Source organism: Nomascus leucogenys, chromosome X, assembly GCF_006542625.1.
Source record: "Nomascus leucogenys isolate Asia chromosome X, Asia_NLE_v1, whole genome shotgun sequence".
NCBI lineage: Eukaryota > Metazoa > Chordata > Mammalia > Primates > Hylobatidae > Nomascus > Nomascus leucogenys.
In genome coordinates, this window is record NC_044406.1 from 13,956,959 (window position 1) to 13,978,082 (window position 21,124).

The 21,124-nt window shown below is 39.6% G+C and overlaps 1 protein-coding gene across 7 annotated transcripts in view; it reads right to left on the reverse strand.

Moving 5' to 3' along the window:
- PIR (pirin) overlaps positions 1-19,182 on the reverse strand; it is a 106,829-nt gene extending 87,647 nt beyond the window's left edge. Inside the window, exons 1-3 of one of the 7 annotated variants that reach the window (XM_004092366.2) lie at positions 19,025-19,182; positions 16,999-17,146; positions 5,516-5,608 (exon numbers count right to left, since the gene is read on the reverse strand). In XM_004092366.2, the coding sequence (XP_004092414.1) occupies positions 5,516-5,608; positions 16,999-17,094 (189 nt within the window). In that variant the 5' untranslated portion in view covers positions 17,095-17,146; positions 19,025-19,182. Of the gene's footprint in view, positions 1-5,515; positions 5,609-16,998; positions 17,147-18,005; positions 18,073-18,990 lie in introns of those variants that run through there. The other 6 variants (XM_003261080.2, XM_030807150.1, XM_030807149.1 and 3 more) reach the window with 6 other exon arrangements.
- Between the last annotated feature and the right edge of the window lie 1,942 nt (positions 19,183-21,124).

Consider the following 21,124-nt stretch of genomic DNA (forward strand, 5'->3'; position numbering starts at 1 on the left):
TTTTTTTTTTTTTTTTTGAGACGGAGTCTCGCTCTGTCGCCCAGGCTGGAGTGCAGTGGCGCAACCTCGGCTCACTGCAACCTCCGCCTCCCGGGTTCACGCCATTCTCCTGCCTCAGCCTCTCCGAGTAGCTGGGACTACAGGCGCCCGCCACCATGCCCGGCTAATTTTTTTGTATTTTTAGTAGAGACGGGGTTTCACCGTGGTCTCGATCTCCTGATCTCGTGATCCGCCCGCCTCGGCCTCCCAAAGTGCTGGGATTACAAGCGTGAGCCACTGTGCCCGGCCGAGAATTACTGATTTTTCATAGTTATTTTATATCCAGCCATTTACTAATAGGTTTTGATTGACATTCTTAGTACAGTGGTGCCAAGCGGTGTCTTGAGAGTAGAGGTGGCTTTAGCTTCCTTCTTATATCTGTTACCTTCACTCTCAAATCCTGCCAAATCAATATATATGCTAAGATTTGTGTGCTTCACTGTAATTACAACTTCAGGACAAATCCTAAGCCTTCCTCCCTCCTCCAATCACATCACCAACCAAAGCCACATTAAGCCACTGTGAGTTTCGTTATTATTTTATTACCTACAAATAATTTTTCTCCTCCTTTCCAACACTGTAACTCTTACTTATTAATAGCTTCAAAGTTTCCAGAACCATATTAAACTGTGACGGTACTGGTAGACAGTCTTTTCTTCTTTCTCATATTAATAGGAATATAGCTAATATCTCAGTGTTATATATAACAAAAGATGCTCCCTGAATAATAGTCTTTATGATATTGAAAAAGTATCCTTTCCCGGTTTTCCAAAATGGATGTTGAATTTAATCAAGTCTTTTTTTTTTCAGCCTTGATGGTAGGGTTTGCTTTTGAAAGTGGTGCACAGCAAGCTAGAAAAAAAAAACAGGCTATGTGGGAGGTGGGAGGTTTGAATTCCGTCATAAGTTTTAGGTGTGAATCACCAGGACCTTTCCCTTCCTCTCCTGGGTATTGTTCAGGCATTGCATGCAAACACTGTCGGCTACCAACAAGTAATTATGAGCGTGGCTTTTCTGATGGGCACACCCTTGGAAACAGGGTAGTTTTGTTCTCGTGAACAAAATCAAAGAACTTGCTGAGGCTTGTAGTGAAAAACTTTTAAAAACACTTCTCAGCCTAATTGAGAACACAATAGACAAGGCCATCCTAAAATGTCCCTGAAAAGAAGGCAGGATGGTTTTCTCCTAATAGTTAAGTTTAATTAAACAGGAGTGACCAATCATCTCAGTTTGCTACAGACTGAGAGGTTCCTGGGGACAGGAGCCTTTCAGTGCTAAAACCTGAAAAGTCCAGAGGCTATCATTTAAGGATGATTTCGAAAGGCACAACACATGTTTCTTCCTAGGGTCGGTGAGAGGTTCATCAACGGAGTCTGATCTATAAGTACCTCCTTTTTCTAGCTAAACTTTAGCAGGACTTTCCCATGTCTCTGATTGTTCTTTGTTTCTGATAACTAAAGTTGCCCTAAACAAATCACAATATCAGGCCTGACCAGAAACAGGGTAAATGCAAAACTGTTTCACCTTTTACCACTCAGGCCTTTTGAAAAACAATCCTCCCCAGAAAACAAACTCCTGGTAGGAAAAACTGAATGCATTTCTCCTTTTGTGCTGTGACCACCAGCTGTGCCTCTTCCCTAGAGTAGGCCTTCTCAATTTTCAGGCAAATTTTTAATAGAAAATAGATAGCTATTCAAACCTGAGTTAAGTTTAAAAATGGATTAGCCATTAACCCAGTAAAATTGGGTTCTCTCTCTTACTTATCTCATAGAATCGTATTTCTGATTTGGAAGATCTAGACCAGCATTTCTCAAATTTTAATGTGTATATCAATCATTTGATGATGTAGAAATGTAGATTCTGATCCAGAGCTCTGAAGTGGAGACTGAGGCTACAAATGATAACACTGCTGGTTCATGGGTCACACCTGAGATAATGAGAATTTTATAGAATAATATTTTCCACATTTCTTTGATCATGTATCACTACCAGTTAAAATAAATGTGTGTGCACTCAAAATATGTATATTAGTTACATTTTATACTCATGTGCTAGTAAAATTTCATTTTTATTAAAAAATAAATAAATGTGAGCTCCAGCACATCACTCTTTTGAGGACCTTGATCCTGATAACACATCAAGTATGTGACCATTCAGTACATGCTTATGTTGCTCCAGTGCATGCTTATATTAGTTATTCTATCTTTGCATAACTAATTGTTACAAAGTTCTTCCTTCTGTTTTGTATCTATGCTTTGTATTCAAAAGTTTACCTTTGAAGGCATACAAAACAAGCCCAATCTCTCTTAACATTATTGCAATTCCTATCACTGAAAACGATCTGACTTCCTTAATATGTGAAGAGCTTCTATAAAATAATAAAAAGAATACCAGCAACCCAGCAAGAAAAAAAAAAGCCAAGAATATTAAATATGTATGGTGAATGAATGTTTTAAAATGAAAAGAAAATCAACCTCGCTCAAATAAGAGAAATATAAATTAAAACTATCATAAAGCATTATTTTTCACTTGTAAAAATGGCAAAGGTAAGAAAAGTCAAATAAATACATTTATGTTGGTGATGTTGAGGGAAAACAGGAACCTTCAGAACACATCACTGTGGTAATATCAGTTGGTACAACCATCATGGCAGATGCTTAATGAGGCCATTAAAATTAGTTTTTTAAATAATATTTTTTAACTTCTTATAGTATAATACTAAGCTAACAAAAAGATGCAAAACATAAATAGTGTGGTACCAGAAAAAAAGTACTGAATGAAAATATATCAAAATAAAAACAATAGCTATTTCTGGATGGTGTGCTAACATCACAGGTGATTCTAAATTTGTTCTTTATCCTAGTTAGCATTTTCAAAATTTACAAGCCTGTATAATTTAGAAAATGCTCCAGGGAGGTGATAAGAGAGTACAAGTGGGCCTGGCTTTAAATTGCAGCCTTTTAAAGCTCACATTAAGAGATAATGGCTTACCACTTGAGTCTCTGGCTTACCTGCACTCCTGAGGAAAACTGATACAGTTGATTCTCATCATTTTTATTGAAAAAATGTTCTATATAGTTGCCATGATCACTGGATTAGAGAATACTAAGCCATTGCTCCCAGGATAAATACAGGACTGTGTTCCTTCAAGCCTCTGGTCACAATATTTTGCTCAGTTGATCAATAAATGACTTTGTTTTATGTTTATTTCTCTTTAAAGACACCTTATTTAACAGATGTTGTTGATTAATTAAACATTGAACTCTAGGCCAAGAGTGTTACAACTCATACCTGAATAAAGTTTATCTAAGACACATATTTTCTCCCTAAGGCACATTTCAGCCTTCTTACACTTAGGAACACTAGACAGCATTAGTGTATTGTGTGTGGGAGCCATTTTAAACAGTGAAATTACCCACACAAAGCACAAAAGTGTTGACAAAGTGGCACTAAATATACTGTGAAAGGTCACTTTCTTGTGAAACAAGAAAAAAAGAGCATCGGGTCATTCAACCTCAGCTAGGAATGTGTGCATTGGGCAGCTCAAATTTTTTGCCACTCTACACATGCCCACAAATTACCACAAAAGCACCACAAGTACTGATTTGGGGGTTGCAAATAAATTTTAGCAAGTAAATGAACTGACAAATAATTACAGTTACAGTTTTAAGGAAAACTCTTAAAAGAGCCAAACACTAATATTCTACAGCTGCACTCCTTCAGGGAGTTGCTTAAAGCTGAGTACCTTATAATTTATAAAGCATTCCCCCCCCCCCGAAAGCATTTTCCATAATGGAAATGAAAGTAATATATTTAATCATTCATTTTATTTAATATATTCATTGTCTTCAACTTTTTATTATCCAATTAAATTCAGCCGGTAGTTACTGAGTATCTCCACATAGAGAACACAGAGAATGATCTCAGCTGAAGCAATTTATGATCCTCTTGGGTATGTGAGGGGAGGTTGAGGCAATCCCCAATTCTACTGCAAGACAGATAGAATACAATCAAGGTCATCAAAAAGGCATACTGTGCATGAGACTGGTAAAAATATAATGCGATGAGGACCAAATGAAGGAGAAAGTGCATCCTCTTGGGATTGTCTGCAAAATTTGATGGAGCTGGTGATATCCGAAAAGACCTTGAAGGATTAGTAAGGTGGTAAGTGGAGCTATGGGATGGAGCACACAAGAAGTAGCTCGAGCAGGAGCACAGAGTGGAGACATCTTCCAGGAACAGGGTCAGAATCCAGCATGAGTGTAGGGTGGGTGAAAGGAATGGCTTCCATTATTGCTGCAAAGCAAGCCACAGCGCCTTCAACGTGTTAGCAGAGAAGGGAACTGGAAGGCGAATGGCTAAATGAGGAAGGGAAAAGAGTCCAACTACCCTGATCCTACTACCAGAAACTTCTTGGTTCATTATCCTTTTACACTGTGGTGGTGCCCTCTTTCCCAAACATCTTTAACCTCCTTAACTAGACTGCATATGAGGCAAGCAGGGATCATGCCTCACCCTTCTTTAGCCTCCCTCCCTCTGCCTTCTGCCCACACTTCCCAACACACAACACACCCTAACGTACAAAAGATCACCCTACACCAACGCCTGCATATCGCCAGCCTTCAATAAATATTTACTCATTCACTAATTGGCTTTACAAACACACTGAGCCTTTAACAAGCCTTGGTCTCTTCCCTACTAATGCAGGTTGTTCTCGTGAGTAGATGGTTAAACATTGTAACTAGGAAGTAACGATCTCCAAGCTTCCACAGAATATATGTGTGTGGACAATGAGAATCTTTGAAAGTGCCACAATGTTATGTTACACATTTTTATTTCTGTATCTAACTAAAACTGAATATTCAGTGTTCAGTAGAATCTCTAAATTCTGCAATTAAACTAGTAAATGTATATGTATGTCCTTAAAATCCTAATTTTTAGGCTATGTTCTATTTGGGCCCCTTGATTCTATAATTCCTTAGAAGTTAGTATAAATACTCATATAGTTCTTGGGTTGTTTTTTGGAGTTTATAATATTACAGGAGGTTACACACATCTGAACATTCTTGTGTAGAAACAAGATAGAAACAGGTTTTTTTTCTTTTTTTTTTCTAAGACAAGGTCTCACTCTCTTGCCCACACTGGAGGGTAGCGACATGATTAGAAACAGGTTTTCTATATAAAAGTATTTTAATCACAAATAGTTTATTCTATCACCAATGAATTATTTTAATTACAAAAATATTTTAATAAGCCAACTTACTAACTGCACAAATAGGAATGTTTTTGGTGGCATAAATTCAAAGAATACTAAAAACGGTAAATATTTAAATTTGAGTATACCTTATGTAAAATAGCCTGCAACTTATAAATGAATTTTAGCCTATTATTTATTGCTTTTAAAATTGAATTTTCTATTAGAAGAAAGAGGTATGTTTCAAAATACACACTTCCGCAGTCAAATTATTGTACTTACTGTTTCAAAACCTCGATGTGGATGATCAGGAAATCCTCCTGGTCTACCTCCTTTAAATTCATCAAACAGCAAAAACGGATCCAGATTTTTTAACTGAAATAAAAATAAAATTTGCAGATTAGATATGTCTTTTAAGCCATACTACCAGGGGCTACATTTGTGAACAGATCTAGCAAGCCTCACTGAAAACTACATAGCCAACGAGCAACTTTTTACAATGAAAATTGCTTTCAGGAAGAACTTCTTATACACACTGATATGGTTTGGCTCCGTGTCCCCACCCAAATCTCATCTTGTAGCTCCCATAATTCCCATGTGTTGTGGGAGCAACTCAGTGGGAGATGACTGAATCATGGGGATGAGTCTTTCCTGTGCTGTTCTTGTGATAGTGAATGGGTCTCACGAGATCTGATTGTTTTAAAAATGGGAGTTTCTCGGCACAAACTCTCTTTTTTTTTTTTTGCCTGCTGCCATCCATGTAAGATGTGACTTGCTCCTCCTTGCCTTCCACCATGAATGTGAGGCCTCCCCAGCCACATGGAGCTGTTTGAGTCCAGTTAAACCTCTTTCTTTTGTAAATTGCCCAGTTTCGGGTATGTCCTTATCAGCAGTGTGAAAACGGACTAATACACACACACACACACACACACACACAAGGATTCATGGATTGTGTTAGAGAGTTGTCATTTTATGAGAAGCGCAAAGAGTGGACAAACATTTCATAATCATCTAAGATATAAATAGTCAAGTACAAACGAGATGTATTCTGTATCCTAAACAGATTCATAATCTTACAGGGGAACAGACTAGAAAATCAATTATTGCAACAAGATGATAAATGCTTTGGAGGAAGACAATTTTACACATATGAGAGTGGGAAGGGATCAAAGAAGGTCAGAAAACTCAGGAATATGGCACTTAATCTCTGTCTTGAAGTACATGGTTGAGTTAATCAAGTATATGGTAGAAAAAGAGAAGGAAAGATATTCCAGGTAGAAAAGCAGAAAAACAGCTTGGCATGCTTGAAGAACTAAGGGAAACTAATCTGCTGGGGCAAAAGATGCGTATGGAATTATGAGATACTTGGGCAGATGATGGAGGACAAGTCCTAAAAGAGTTTGGATTTTATACTGAAGGTGATGGGAGTTTTCATCAGAGTTTGATATGATCAGATTTAGAAGGATCACTTTGTGGAAGATGGTTTGGTAAAGAAAGACAGGAAACAAAGAATATCTAGAAGGTTATCTCAAATAGTCTGAGCAAAGGCAAAGGCCAGAACTAAGGCAATGGCAGTAGTGATGGAGAGTGGTTGAGTGACTGGGTAGATATTTATGAGACAAAAAGGAAGAGCATTAACTGACTCCCCAATTTTTATCTATGGTATCTGGGAAGATGGTAGGGCCATTCAGCACTTAAAGAACATAATAGAAGAAGCTGCCTTGAAATAGCTATGATGACTTCATTTTAGGTCATACTGAATTTGATATATCCATATAAATGTTATCTGTATAAATAGAACTATTAATATTAAGTGCACATTATATTATGCAAAGGCTAGCAGACAACTAAAGATCAATCTCAAGCTCAAATGAGAGGTAGAAACATATCTGGCTGTCATCAACATATGTTTGTGATTGTCTTGCTTATTCTTGACCATGTTATTTTATATAAATTTTAGGAAATTTATCACATTCTATGAAGAAAAATTTTGAACATTTGATTGGAATTAGTTTTAATCTATGGATCAATTTGTGAAGAACTGACATTTATATAATATTGAGTTTTCCTCAATGTTTCCTCAATAGAACCATGGTTATCCCCATTTATTTAGGTCTTTAAACATATTTCAATAAGGATTTGCAATTTTCTCCATAAAGGTCTTACATATTTTTAAAAATTATTTTTCTAGCTAACTTGTATTTTTAATGGAATTCTACTGCAAACAGCATTTACACATTATATTTTGAACAGTTTGCTGCTGGAAATTAGAAACGTGCTAGGCAATTTTTGAACCCTGCTAAGCTCTTATTAATTTTAATGATTCATCTGTAGCTTCTTTTGGGTTTTCTCTGTAGACGTTCATATCACCAGTGTATTTATCAATAAACTTTTGCTTAATAGTTCACACACACAAAAAATGTCTTGCATTGGATTAAAGCCGTGGCAGACTGCAATTTCTCTGGATTTTTATGGGCCTGGCTGGCCTTGACATGTCTTCTCACTCTGGGACTCAAGCTGAAACAGTGGCCACTATGGAGGGCATTATGTTCTCATAGCCAAGGGCAGGAGCAAAAAGCAAGTCAAGTCAACCATTCACAATCACATTAACACATCCCATTGGTCAAAGCATGTGACATGGCCAAGCCCAAAGTCAGGGAGGAGGGCACTTAATCCCTCCCTGTGTGTCTCATGGGTAATGTACCTAAAAATGGATGTGGGTGTAAAATCCTATTATAGAGAAGGAGTGAATATTTGGTAGTAATATTTCAACCAACACCCATTAGCAAATAAGAAGGGATTTTTTTTTCATTTTCAATCGTTATATTTTCTATTTCTTTTTCTTGTATTTTCACAAGCCAGCATCTCTACAACAGTCTTGAGTAGAAATGGTGGTGGTAGACATCCTTGTCTTCTCCCTGATTTTACATAGATTGCTTTATAAAGTTTTATTGGTAATCTGGTTGTTTAATGCAAGTGTTTTACAGATTCCCTTCAAAAGGTTAAAGAGTTACCCTTCTACTTCTAGTTTACAAAGTTGTTGTTTTTTAAACATGAATGGATGTTGAATTCTGTCAAATGTCTTCTCCATACTATTGAGACACTCATATGATTTTTTCTCCTTTAACCTCTTAATGTTAATAAAATACACAAATAGATTTTCTAACATTAAACCAAATTTGCTATCCTCAGATAATCCAAACTTGGTCATGATATATTATCTTTTAATACATTGTTGTATTTGGTCGGTTAATTTTCTATGATTCTTGCAAACATTTTCATAAATGTGATGTAATTATTCTTTCACTGGCTGTCCTCATCTGGTCCTGATAGCAAGGTAATGTCAGCTTCATGAAGTGATTTGAGGAGCACTTCCTTGGATTTCATCCCCTGGAGAGTTTGTGCATTATTAGAATTACTTACACTTTAAATATTTTGTAAAATTTGTCTATAAAATCTTCTGGTCCTGCTGTCTTTGTTGTAAACTTTTAAAATATTCATTCGATTACCATTATGGCTATGAAACTATTCAGATTTTCCATTTTTTCTTTCTTTCTTATTGTTTTTATACTCTAAGAGTTTCAGCAACCTCTTGGCAGCTCAGCTAATTAATTTTAAGTTATTTATTTCAGGATGTCTACTCTGTCATATTACTAGAAATTAAAGTATGAAACTTTCTCAGTCTCCGGTTTTATCTTTCTTATTTTAACTTTCTATGAAAAAACATGCACACACATATACATAACATATACATTATACATATATATATATATATAAATTCAACAAGCTACTGCAAGTTTTTTAACCTAACCAATTCTCAATTTCTTCATTTAAAAATGTGGACTGCAACCCATATAAAGCTGGGGCACTTTGTAGCCTATCTCAACCTGGTGTTTCATCCAGTCCAATATTTAAAAGTAATTGAAAATAAATTCAAATTATTTATTGAATCCTCTCAAAAACACCAAAAGAGGCTTCAATTTAAAGATATCTTTAAAATCCCTCTTACCCCTCTCCATGTATATATGTCTCCCATGATTCCATTTTCTCTCACTCTAACTCTTCAAATCACTTCAAAACATCTGAAGACACCTCTTTCCTTTTCTCCTCCTCTCCTCTCACCTTCTGTATTTACTCTTTTCTCTTCCACTAGTAACTCTCCGCCCTTTCCAGTGAAAATCAACCAAGCAAATTTGTCTCCTTTCAGTCTTGTCACTCATTTTTCCACATCGGCTTAATAGAAGTCCAGGAACAGAACTGGGATTAGTAGGAGGAGAGGTTGAGAATTCTCATACCTTATTATACACTGCTTTCTCCTCACATGATAATATATACCTTGGAAGATTATAAGGATTGAAAATAATGAATGTAGCACACCTGGTCCAGTGCCCAAAGCACTGTAGGTTCTACATAGATGGGTGGTATCTGTTATACTGCACCAGTCCTATAAATATCACAGCCATCACTTCCCCAGGTACAAAACAAAGTGTTTGAAGCTCTAAGATAACTTTTAAATTCTATGTTGTTGTGGTTCTAGTAAAATATGGTAAAGACAAGATAAAGAAATACTTATTGCTTCTTTGTATCAAAGAGTTTTATATGAGCAAATATGCCCTGCTGTCAAACTGTGAAAAACAAGAGGTTCTCTCTTTTTAGTCCTGCCCTTATCACCATCCACCACCCACAGAACAGTAGTTATTCATTGTTATCAAGAACTTGGAGCACTGCTGTAATGAATACCTAAAACTGGAAGTAGCCTTGGAACTGCTTAAACTTAAAGAGTAGAGGCTAGAAGTCTTGAAGTCATGCTAGCAAAAGCCTACATTGCTGTGAATGAACCATTAAAAGCAACTCTGGTGAGGGCCCAGAAAGAAAAGAGGAGAGCTGTAGATAGAGCCTCAATTTTCTTTTCTTTTTTTTTTTTTTTTTTTTTTTTTTGAGACAGGGTCTCATTCTGTTGCCCATGTTGGAGTGCAGTGGCATGATCTCGACTCACTGCAACCTCCGCTTCCTGGGCTCAAGCAATGCACCTGCCTCAGCACCCCAAGCAGCTGGGACTACAGGTGCCAGCCACCATGCCCAGCTAATTTTTGTATTTTTTGTAAAGACGAGGTTTCACCATGTTGCCCAGGCTAGTCTCAAACTCCTGAGCTCAAGTGATCCACCCACCTCGGCCTCCCAAAGTGGTAGGATTACAGGCATGAGCCACTGCGCCCGGCCTCAATCTTCTTAAAGAATACCTAAGTAATCCTGAATAGATTGTTGGTAGAAATATGGACAGTAAAGGCCATTCTGATGAGGTCTTAGACAGAAACATGTTATTGAAAACTGAAGGAAAGATTACCCTTGTTATAAAGTGGCAAATAACTTGGCTGAGCTGTGTTCATATCCTAGTGTTTTGTGGAAGGTAGAACCTGTAAGCAATGAAATTGGATGTTTAATTGATGCTATTTGTACACAAAGCATTGAGGGACCAGGCATATAATAAAATGCAAGAAGAGAGAATTAATTTAAAGGCAGAATTGTTAATCAAAAGAGAAGCAGAACTCAAAGATTTGGAAAATTTTCAGCCTACCCATATTATAAAAAATGAGAAACATGCTCAGGAGAAAACACCAAGGGTGTGGCCAAATGACCATTTCACCATTTAATAAGGAGCTCTGTCAGCCATCAAAACAGAAACCAGGACCTATTGTTCAAGACAATGGAAGAACGATCCCAATTTCAGTGCCAATTTTCTGTCTTAGTCTGTTTGAGTTGCTATAACATGATACTATAAACTGGCTGTATTATAAACAACTGAAATCTATTTCCCACAGTTCTGGAGGCTAAGAAGTCCAAGATTAAGGCACCAACAAATTTGGTGTCTGGTGAGGGGCCAACTTTCTGGTTCAGACACAGTGCCTTCTAGCTGTGTCCTACATGGTGGAAGGAGCCAGCTAGCTCTCAGGGATCTCATTTATAAGGGCATTAATCCCATTCCTGAGGGTTCTGCCCTCATGATCTAACACCTCCCAGAGGCCTCCCCTCCTAATACCGTCATATTGAGTGTTAGGTTTCAGGATAGGAATTTGGAGTAGGGAAGGCACATAGATTCAGACCAAATCAGTACTATTCGTCATATTTATTGCCCATTTGATCCTTCTGGTCACCAATCCATGAAATATGAACACACATAGGAAGAAAGCCAGCACAAGAAAGAGACTGAAGAAGCTAGGGGGCTGACTGAGGTAAGAGTCAGAAGGATAAATTGATTATCTTGCCAGAAAATTCGAGATATGTGTAAGACACACTTTCCCCCCAAAAAGTAAGAATATCTTGCATTAGACTGTTGTACTAAAGTGTTATTTGCAGTACTGGGTATTAGTCCTTGTCAAACTTCCTAATATTCTCTAAACATTTAGCACGGATTCAATAGCATGTAAAATAAACGTGTTATCTGTAGACAAGATCTAATTTATAAAACTCTGATTTTCTAAAATGTTTTCACTAAGTCCCCAATTCATTTGCATCTTTCTCTCTCTACATATCAAATTGACAATCTCTTAACATTTTTGAACCACATGAGAATTTCTTTTGATTCAAATAGTTCTAAATCCTTTAGCTGCTGAATTCAAGTGGCAGCTTCCAATCTACTTCTTTTAGTCTCTTAAGGCCAATCAGGCCGGGCGCAGTGGCTCATGCCTATAATCCCAGCACTTTGGGAGGCCGAGGCAGATGGATCCCTTGAGGCTGTGAGTTAGAGACCAGCCTGGCCAACATAGTGAAACCCTGTCTCTACTGAAAATGCAAAAATTAGCCAGGCGTGGTGGCTGAGGCACGAGAATTGCTTGAACCCAGGAGGCAGAGGTTGCAGTGAGCCAAGGGAGACAGAGTGAGACTCTGTCTCAAAAAACAGAAGGTCAATCAAAACTTGTGGCCACCACCCCCCCTCAGGCATGTGGTACTCCCATAATAAAGCCTGGAATTTTATTTACAACAGGAAGCACTGGAAGTAGCTACCAAGAATAATAGTTCCTTGAGGATGGGACCGATGCTATGCTTTTTTATGATGCTCCACTGAACTTACAATAATTCTGTGTACATAAAAGGTACTCCATAATATACCGAGTGGTACTTGTTTTAGGTCCATGGCGTCTCTTGTAGCTAGTTGTGTTCATATGATTGAATCTAGCTACAATGTAGAAGTTGCAGGGTGGAACTTCTAGGAAAATTCCTTATAAGAGGAGGATGGACAGCAGATGAGTATCATTTTGCCCTTCCCCTCTTCCTCCTTTCTTTGCCAGAGGGTAAATGGTTGCCATTTCCCTAACAGCTGTCTTGGACTATAAGGCGATGCACTAAGAATGTACTAAGAATTATGACCTAAGATAGAGTGAACACAGGTCCCTGATAAGAGTGGAAGGCCACCCTGGAGTGCCTATTTTGGCACTTTACAAAAGAGAAACAAACACTTACTTATGTATATCATTGGTTTTGGATGATGCTTTCTGTTACATACAGTTGAACCTAATCCTAACTGATATAAGGGGAATAATGCCTATGGTAGTAGCCAAGAATCAGGTGATTCTAGGTCAGCCTACATCAAGACAATATGGCAGCAGCTGAAGGAACAGGCTCCTCAAGATAGACTCCAACACCTCAGGCGACCTTCTGGATTTAATCGGCCTCTATATTGGAACCTGGGGATAACAATGAGAAGGCAGAAGGGAACTGCAGCACATATCCTAGACTGAGATCTAGATACAGCCTTGAATGGACTTGAGCTGTGACTATATGGCCCACTTCCTTGACTCAATATCTAGAGACCTTGATAATGAAAAGCACCATCTACAGAGGCTAAATCAGTGAAGAACAAGATTAGTCAAGGCTATTTGATGATATTAAGGGATTTTTAAAATTTTTGTAAGTGTGATAATGAGATTGTAGTGTTTTTTTTCTAGTTATCTTTTAGAGATACAAACTGAAATATTTATAAGTGAAATAAAATAATGGCTGGAATTCTCTTCAAAATACTTTGAGGGTAGAAATGGATGATAATATAGATGAAATAAGATTGCCATGAGTTGATTATTGTGGATGCAAGGAACATGGAGATCCATCATACTATTTCTCTACTTTTCTATGATGATTGAAATTCTTCATTAACAAAATAAAAATAAGAGTGACCCATGGAGAATCACATTCCACGGAGGAGTGTCTGGTAGCAGGAGTGGGCATAGAAGCAAGTGCAGATTAGTAGTGGATTTCCCTCCTGCTGGGAGCACAGAGGAACCACTCCCTAGCACCTATGCTACTCAGCCATTCAAACTCCAGTCTGGCTAGCCTGGCCCATGTATAACTGTGATGAAGGGTGTGGGCCAGCCCCACTCCATCTCTTCCTTGTTGTTAAATCACAGAAAGGCTCAGTGAGAGCATTGTAAATTCCTCTTCTATCTCCACATTTGCAGTCAAAGGAGTCAAAACACTTGCGGCCGTGAACATTGAGCACTGTTGTAGATACTATGCTAAAATAGCTCCGGGTCCAAAGTTTATGAGATATTTCTTTAGAGACAGAAGCTTTGGTGCAGAGTTTGAAAAATAACCTCTTGGTCGGGCGCAGTGGCTCACGCCTGTAATCCCAGCACTTTGGGAGGCCAAGGCGGGTGGATCACCTGAGGTTGGGAGTTTGAGACCAGCCTGACCAACATGGAGAAACCCCGTCTCTACTAAAAATACAAAATTAGCCAGGCGTGGTGGAGCATGCCTGTAATCCCAGCGACTCAGGAGGCTGAGGCAGGAGAATCGCTTGAACCAGGGAGGCGGAGGTTGCGGTGAGCCGAGATCACGCCATTGCACTCCAGCCTGGGCAACAAGAGCGAAACTCTGTCTCAAAAAAAAAAAAAAGAAAGAAAGAAAGAAAAAGAAAAAGAAAGAAAAGTAACCTTTTGATGTTAGACAGATGCTTTCATTCTCTGCTGATGGGAGGGTTAGGGAGTCTACTTTTCTGGCAAGTTGGTAGTATGTAGAGTGCAAAAATAACATGGCAACAATCTAAATGGTCAAAAATAGATTCATGAGTAAGAGAATAATGCAATGCTTACACACGGGATATGGCATAACTATTAAAATGATGTTTATGAAGAATTTATAATAACATGGGAAGTCCTTATGCTACCATTGTTAAATGAAAAAAACATTGGAACACAAAATTGTTTATTCTATATAATCCCATGATGTAAAATATACAATTATATGGAAACAAACAAACAAAAAGACCCTTTGTCTCAATAGTAATTAAACCAGGCTGATGGGAATAGGAATGATGCCTATCCATTTATTTTTCCTTAGGGTAGAGTCATACATGGGGTACAGGAGATCTGAATCAGTAAAATATGGGGATCTTTAAAGCGTAAGTTATCAGCCACGGACTTTTACCTGGCACCACTGATAGAAGTCAGAGGGGTTGTAAACTTGGACTGCTAAAAAATTACATCTTTATTGTCACTAACCTCTACTAATTTTTTTTCTGTTTTTTTTATTGTGGTAAAATATACATAACATAAAATTTAGCATTTTAACCATTTCAAGAGTACGGTTTTGTGGCATTAAATATATTTACATTGTGCAACCATTATTGTCATCTCCAGACTGAAATTTAACTTCTTCAATTATGAATGTAGTCAGTGCACCACAGTAAATTACCAGTACGTGTGACTGTGTCACCAACTGAAATCAAAGTTATTTTCATATCACATTACAGTTGTTAGTAGATATATCGAAATATCGTTCACGTTCTTCACAGCTTTGAAATTCAGCAGTTACTAGAACTGCCACCAAATCGTGTTATTTAATGTAAAATTACCAGATTATGAAATAGTTTTTAAAATTGTTCTTAACCATGTTTCAGTATAAAAGTTTTCCTTGGTAATCCTATATATTTTATTTTAGTAATCCTATGTATTTTATTTTATGTATTTTAAAACATTGCTTTCAGAAGAAATTGATAGGTTTCATCAAACTGCCAAAGGGATTCACAGGACAAAAACAATAAAGAAATTCTCAGCAGATGTGTTCCTGACAGATGGGCTAATTAAAGTGTTAGCTACCCTCAATACATAATAGTGGCTAACTAACAGGTGTGTTTGGGGCCCCAAAATTCTTTCCAATTGTTCTGTTGGTGATGTAGCCTAGTAGAATATGATACCACCTCCATCTGCATCTCCCCAACACTCCCTGTGCATTTAGCCATTAGAATAATCTTGTTTGCAGGTATCCTTCAGAAAATACTGTTTGATGGACCTCAAAAGACATTCAGGTGTAAACAGGAAGCTAATTGGAAAGAGAAGTGGCCTGATGGGGCTGATGGAGAGTTGCGTTGATAGTTTTTCCTCTGCCTCAGTGGCCAATCAACACTACGCTAAGTGAAATAAGCCAGGCACAGAAAGACAACTACTGCATGATCTCACTCATATGTGAAATCTAAAAAAATCAAACTCACAGAAGCAGAGAGTAGAATGGTGGTTACCCCGGCTAGGGGATGGGAGGATATGAAAGGAGAGATGTTGGTCAAAGGATGCAAAATTTCAGTCAGGAGGAATGAGTTCAAGAGATTCATTGCACAAAATGGTGACTATAGTTAATAACAATGTATACTTGAAATTGGCTAAGAGAGACTTTAAGTGTTCTCATCACAAAAAAAATAAGTATGTGAGGTAATGAATATGTTAATTAGCTTGATTTAGCCATCCCACAATATAGACACCTATCAAAACATCATTTTGTACATCATAAATATATACAATTTTTATTCGTCAATTTAAAACATAACTAAAAAAAATTGAACCCATCAAAAATGTAGGTCAGCGCTCATTGAGGAAGGCCAGGAGTTTTTTAAAACCCTATAAATACATTTCAAAGATTAAAAAGTTGAGAAAGTAACCCTTTTAAAGCTTAAGTCGAGCAACAAAGTAGCATGAAAATTATCAGAGTAGAGTTTAAGAAGAGGGACAAACCAGTCTCACTTTTCAAAATGGAATCCATCTCTGTAATGTATTTCTTCTCTTAGAAAATGTTTTGGGGATCTGATATGGTGCTAGGGGCTGTATTCCCTGGGCTATGACCACCATCTGATACCTTTCTGTGCATATAAGACTTATTTCCCCCACAAATCCCAAATTTCCCATATTCAAATGAAAACATTCTCTAAAGTTGAAAGACATCTACCTAATCTATAATCACCTTCTCTGAGAGCTAGACCCATCTACACGTGTCCCTCACCAGATGTCTACAGAGTTGGGTCCCAGCAGTCTCTCAATGAATCTAAATCCTTGGCAACGGCAGATTGGCCAGGAGTGGAGACCTGATCTATGCTGAACCAATCAGATTCTCTCTCCTGGGAATTTGGAATTGAGAATCAGAGTTACTCCCTGGTGCTTTGAAGTGTGGGCAAATAAACTTAGGGGCTGTGGGGTGGGCATGTTTGGCGATATGCATGCTGAGGCCGATAGCACGTCAGCCCAGGGGGGCACGCCGGTGTGCAGAGAGAAGCAGAGACATTTCCTGAAGCTCAGCTGCACCTTCTGCCCAAGACCTCTGTATTTACATTACAGAAACCCCCTTTGGGCTGGGGCTGGTTTGCCCCCAACTGCAAACTTTAAAGTTTGCACTTACGCACCCCACAGGCCAGCTCATGACTATCTTGGCCCCCTCTTCCCAAATCACCATCAACATCCCACCAGTCCCTTCTGAAAAGAAAACAAGGAACGGCCACCCAACTAGCATACCTCGGGTCGGCCAATGCTTCTTCGGACCCTCGCTCCAACCCCTTCCGACTGCTCCCGGCTGAGCACTGAGAGAGTAACTTTCTTGGAGGACCCCATATCGGAGTCTAAAAAGAGAGTATTCTGATGCTGAGCTGTAGAGGATGGAGGGCTAAAGGAAGGACAACAAAAAAAGAAGTCATAAAGGATAGAACATCCACGGACTACAAAATAAATGATATTAAGATTAGATGCACAAAATAGTAGCAGCTACAATTTGTTGATGTCTTACTATGCGCAGGGCCTGGGTTAGGTGATTTAAAACAACCATAATGATGGTGAACATGTATGCATACCTACTAGGTGCCCAGTACCCCACCAATTATTTACAATTATCTCATGTAATCCTACAGTCATCTTGTGCAAAGGTTAGCAATATAGTCATGTGCCTGCCGCATAATGACATTTAGGTCAACGTTACACAGTCAACAATATATGGACTGTATGTATGACAGTAGTACCATAAGACTATAATGCCATATTTTTGTGTATCTTTTCTATGTTTAGGTATGTTTAGATACACAAATACTCACCATGGTGTTGCAGTTGCCTCAGTATTCAGTACAGGAACATGCTGTATGGGTTTGTAGCCTTGGAACAATAGGCTATACCATATATCCTACTACACACCTAGGTTATACCAGCTAGGTTTGTCTAAGTGCACTCTAAGATGTTTGCACAACGACAAAATCACCTAACAATGCATTTCTCAGAACATATCCCCATCGTTACGTGAAGCATGACTTTAGCAGCTCTGTTGGCCACTTACTAAAAATCTCCAATGAACACTTTATCTTTCTTACTTCACTGAATTCTCTCGATCTCCCACCCCTTCCCCAGTGCCACTCATCTGTCAGCCTCACTGGTAGCACCCATGAGGTAGCTGCTACCAGTGAGGCTGACAGATGGGGGGAGGTTTGTGTGGCGCCTTAGAGAACATGGAGAAAAACAAAGAGGTCTCTAACTCTTACCAGAACATGCTGAAGATCTTGGCATTAAAAGGGATCTTCGAGGGTCATTGAATTCAAAGACCCATCTATTCCTGAAGTTCAGGGCCAACATTTTGGGCAAGAAATCTTTCAGCTTACTCATGAAGTCTTCTAGAGCATAAGCAAGTCATGGACCAGCTGCTCTTGGCAATGTATCTCATATTTCAGGACTTACCTATAGCCAGAGTTTGTTATTCGAAAGTCTTTTCCTCTTTGGGAGGTCTAGGTTCTAATGGACTATCCCAGGAGGAATATAATCAATCCCTTTTCCGCTTCAAGTGTTTGCAGACAGTACCCCCAATCCCTTAAATCTTTTCTTCAAGTGAAATATACCCAATTCCTTCAAAGGTTCCTGCTGAAACGAAGAGAGGTGCTTTGGCAAAAAGCAGACTCTGGAACCAGACAGCCTAGGTTTGCATCTCAGCTTCACCACATATCAGCTGTGTGACCTGAGGTTCTCTGTGGCTCAGTTTTATCTGTAAAATGGAATGATAAGACTGCCTACCTCAAAGGGGTGCAGTCAGTGCTATGAGAATGTTAGCTGCTGTTATTCAGAAGGGCTCCACTCCACAATACCCTCCACTTAGTAAAGGCCTACCCTAAAATGTATCCTCCCTGAATAGTAATCAATAAATATTTATTGGGTGATGGGATGTAAGGCGCAGAAACGAGCTTAATACTCAAAGCAGTACAGGCCGGTCATCACCTGCAGCAGAAAGCAACCAGAAAGTATCTTTATCCCCATCTAGATTATGTCTGGGTCCTTCTAGACTCCTACGATTAAATTGTATGCATGTGAACAACTAATGAGGTACTTAGATCTCAGCGCTTTGCAGAAAGAAAAGCCGTCTACCATTTTCAGCAAATTTCGTAGTACAATTTAAGTATCTCTTGTTATCTCCCCTAGGAGTCTAAAGTGAGTTGGGGAAGGCAGGATTTTGCAAACTGATGGCCAGCATTCCCTCACCTAGTGGACCCCTGCAGGGGCCCCAGGTACTCACGCAGCGGTAGCGGCACCTGGAGCCTTAGCGGCGGGGTTGGGGGGGACGCGAAGAGCCGCCGGGAGCGAGTGCAGGGAGGGCAGGTTAAAAGAGTGCGGGTCCCGTCGCCTCACCGTGACTCAGCGCTTCGCGGCCGGCGGCCTAGAGGAGGCGGGAGGCGGGAGGCGGGAGGCGGGAAGCGGGAGGCGGGAGGCGGGAGGCGGGAGGCGGGAGGCGGGAGGCGGGAGGCGGGAGGCGGGAGGCGGGAGGCGGGAGGCGGGAGGCGGGAGTCTATGGGTCTCGGAGGCCCTGGGGCTCCGCCCTAGGGAATGTCACTCCACTCTCGCTCCGCCCTACGCCTCGCCCAGGCCAGCGTGGCGGCCCTTTGGCCTCCCTGCCTCTCGTGCCGGGAAGAGATGCTCACTCGGGTAATTTAGGGGGCACTTGCTGTGCTCCAGGAGGAAATGTGTGGCCCGGGTAGGTACTCTGATCGGTGCTCCGGTCGGTCTTGTGGGAAATCTGTTTTTAACTGTAGTCTCCCTGTCACCCCGCCCGCGGAGCTTGGCGGCACGGATTCCAGTGCTGCCTCCACAGCTGGGAGGCACCACTTGGCATGACCTGGGACAGGTGGCTCAGCCTGTTTGTGCCTCTGGTTCCTCCTCTATAAAATGAGGATGGTGATGATAATAGTGCCAGCCTCATAGGGCTGCAATGAGAATTAAATGAGCCTGTCACATTCTAAGCACTACAGAATCGTTTGTTCCATAGATAAGTTGCCTGCTGTTTGTCAGTTAGAATTGCGAGAGAAGGAGTGCGGGAGTGGGGACGGGCAGCCATATGTCTTTATTCCCGCCTGAAGAGAAGGCACGCTCTAGTGGGGAGATAACTGGTTAAGAGTTTGTATGTTGTTGGAACACAGTAGGCAGGCGTTGCAGAGTTTTCCCAGGAGAATGAGGAGCTGGCACAAGCCAGTGAGGGGATCTAGTTCATTACTAGGATTATTAACTAGTGGTACAGGCATAGCTGCAGTTTCTGTTCTCTAAACAACAGAAGGCTCATTGCCTGGTTTTGAGAAAGGAAAGACAGTGGTGTCTCTAAAATAAGGTTGGCAAACTTTGTCTGTGAAGGACCAGATAGTAAATACTTTGACTTTGCGGGCCATGTACATTCTCCAGTTTGCCTTTGTAGCAAGAAAGCAGCCATAGATAACATGTAAATAAATGAATGTGGCTGTAGTTCAATAAAACTTTAATTATGAATACTGCAATTTAAATTCATAAAATTCATACAATTTTGAGTTCATATAATTTTTACTTGTCATGAAATATTATCCTTCTTTTGATCTTAAATGTAAAACCACTTAAAATTTAAAAACCATTCTTAGCCCTCTGGCTACACAGAAATAGGTAGTGGATTACCTACTCATTTTGGCTGCAGGCCTAGTATGCAGATCCCTGCTCTAAAAGAACAGGTTAGTAGAGGAACGAACACTTTTCTCTGGGCTTTTAAAGTATCAGTGGGGCTTAAACCCGTCCTCATCACCTTACTTAGGCGGTTCAAGGCTAACTGAGATAATACACATGAACATTAAAAGTGCTATGGAATAACAAAGTATTATTTCTTATCGTCATTGTAACTAGTTCTGCAACTGCCTCCTCCACCTCTGCAACTGTAATAGGTGTACTAGGAGTGAAGGTTTCTCCTCTTTGTCTCTCAGAAGCCAGTTACAGGTAAAAGCTAAGTCCAAGGGTGTACATGGTTAGAGCAATGCAGGAATTCCATTTACAGGCCCCTGCAGAAAAAAAAAAGAAAAGAAAAAAGAACAAGTCTGAAAAGGCAGAAGACTAAAATGAGGAGAAACAAAGGTGAGAGAGGGAAGAATTCTTACAAATGAACAAAGGGCGTATAATGTTTCACTGTAACAGGGTCCTGTTTTGAGATGAGAACTGTGACCCTGTGTATTAAGCTTTGAGCACTTTTTCACAGTCATTGACATCCAGATCAAGATGTGGAGTAGGCGGCTAAATATATGAGTGTGTAGACGGACTGTTGATCACCTTTGGAATCTTGGGAAGCATAAAGAAAACTCATGCTGATATGACAATGAACAAAGCCTTCCCT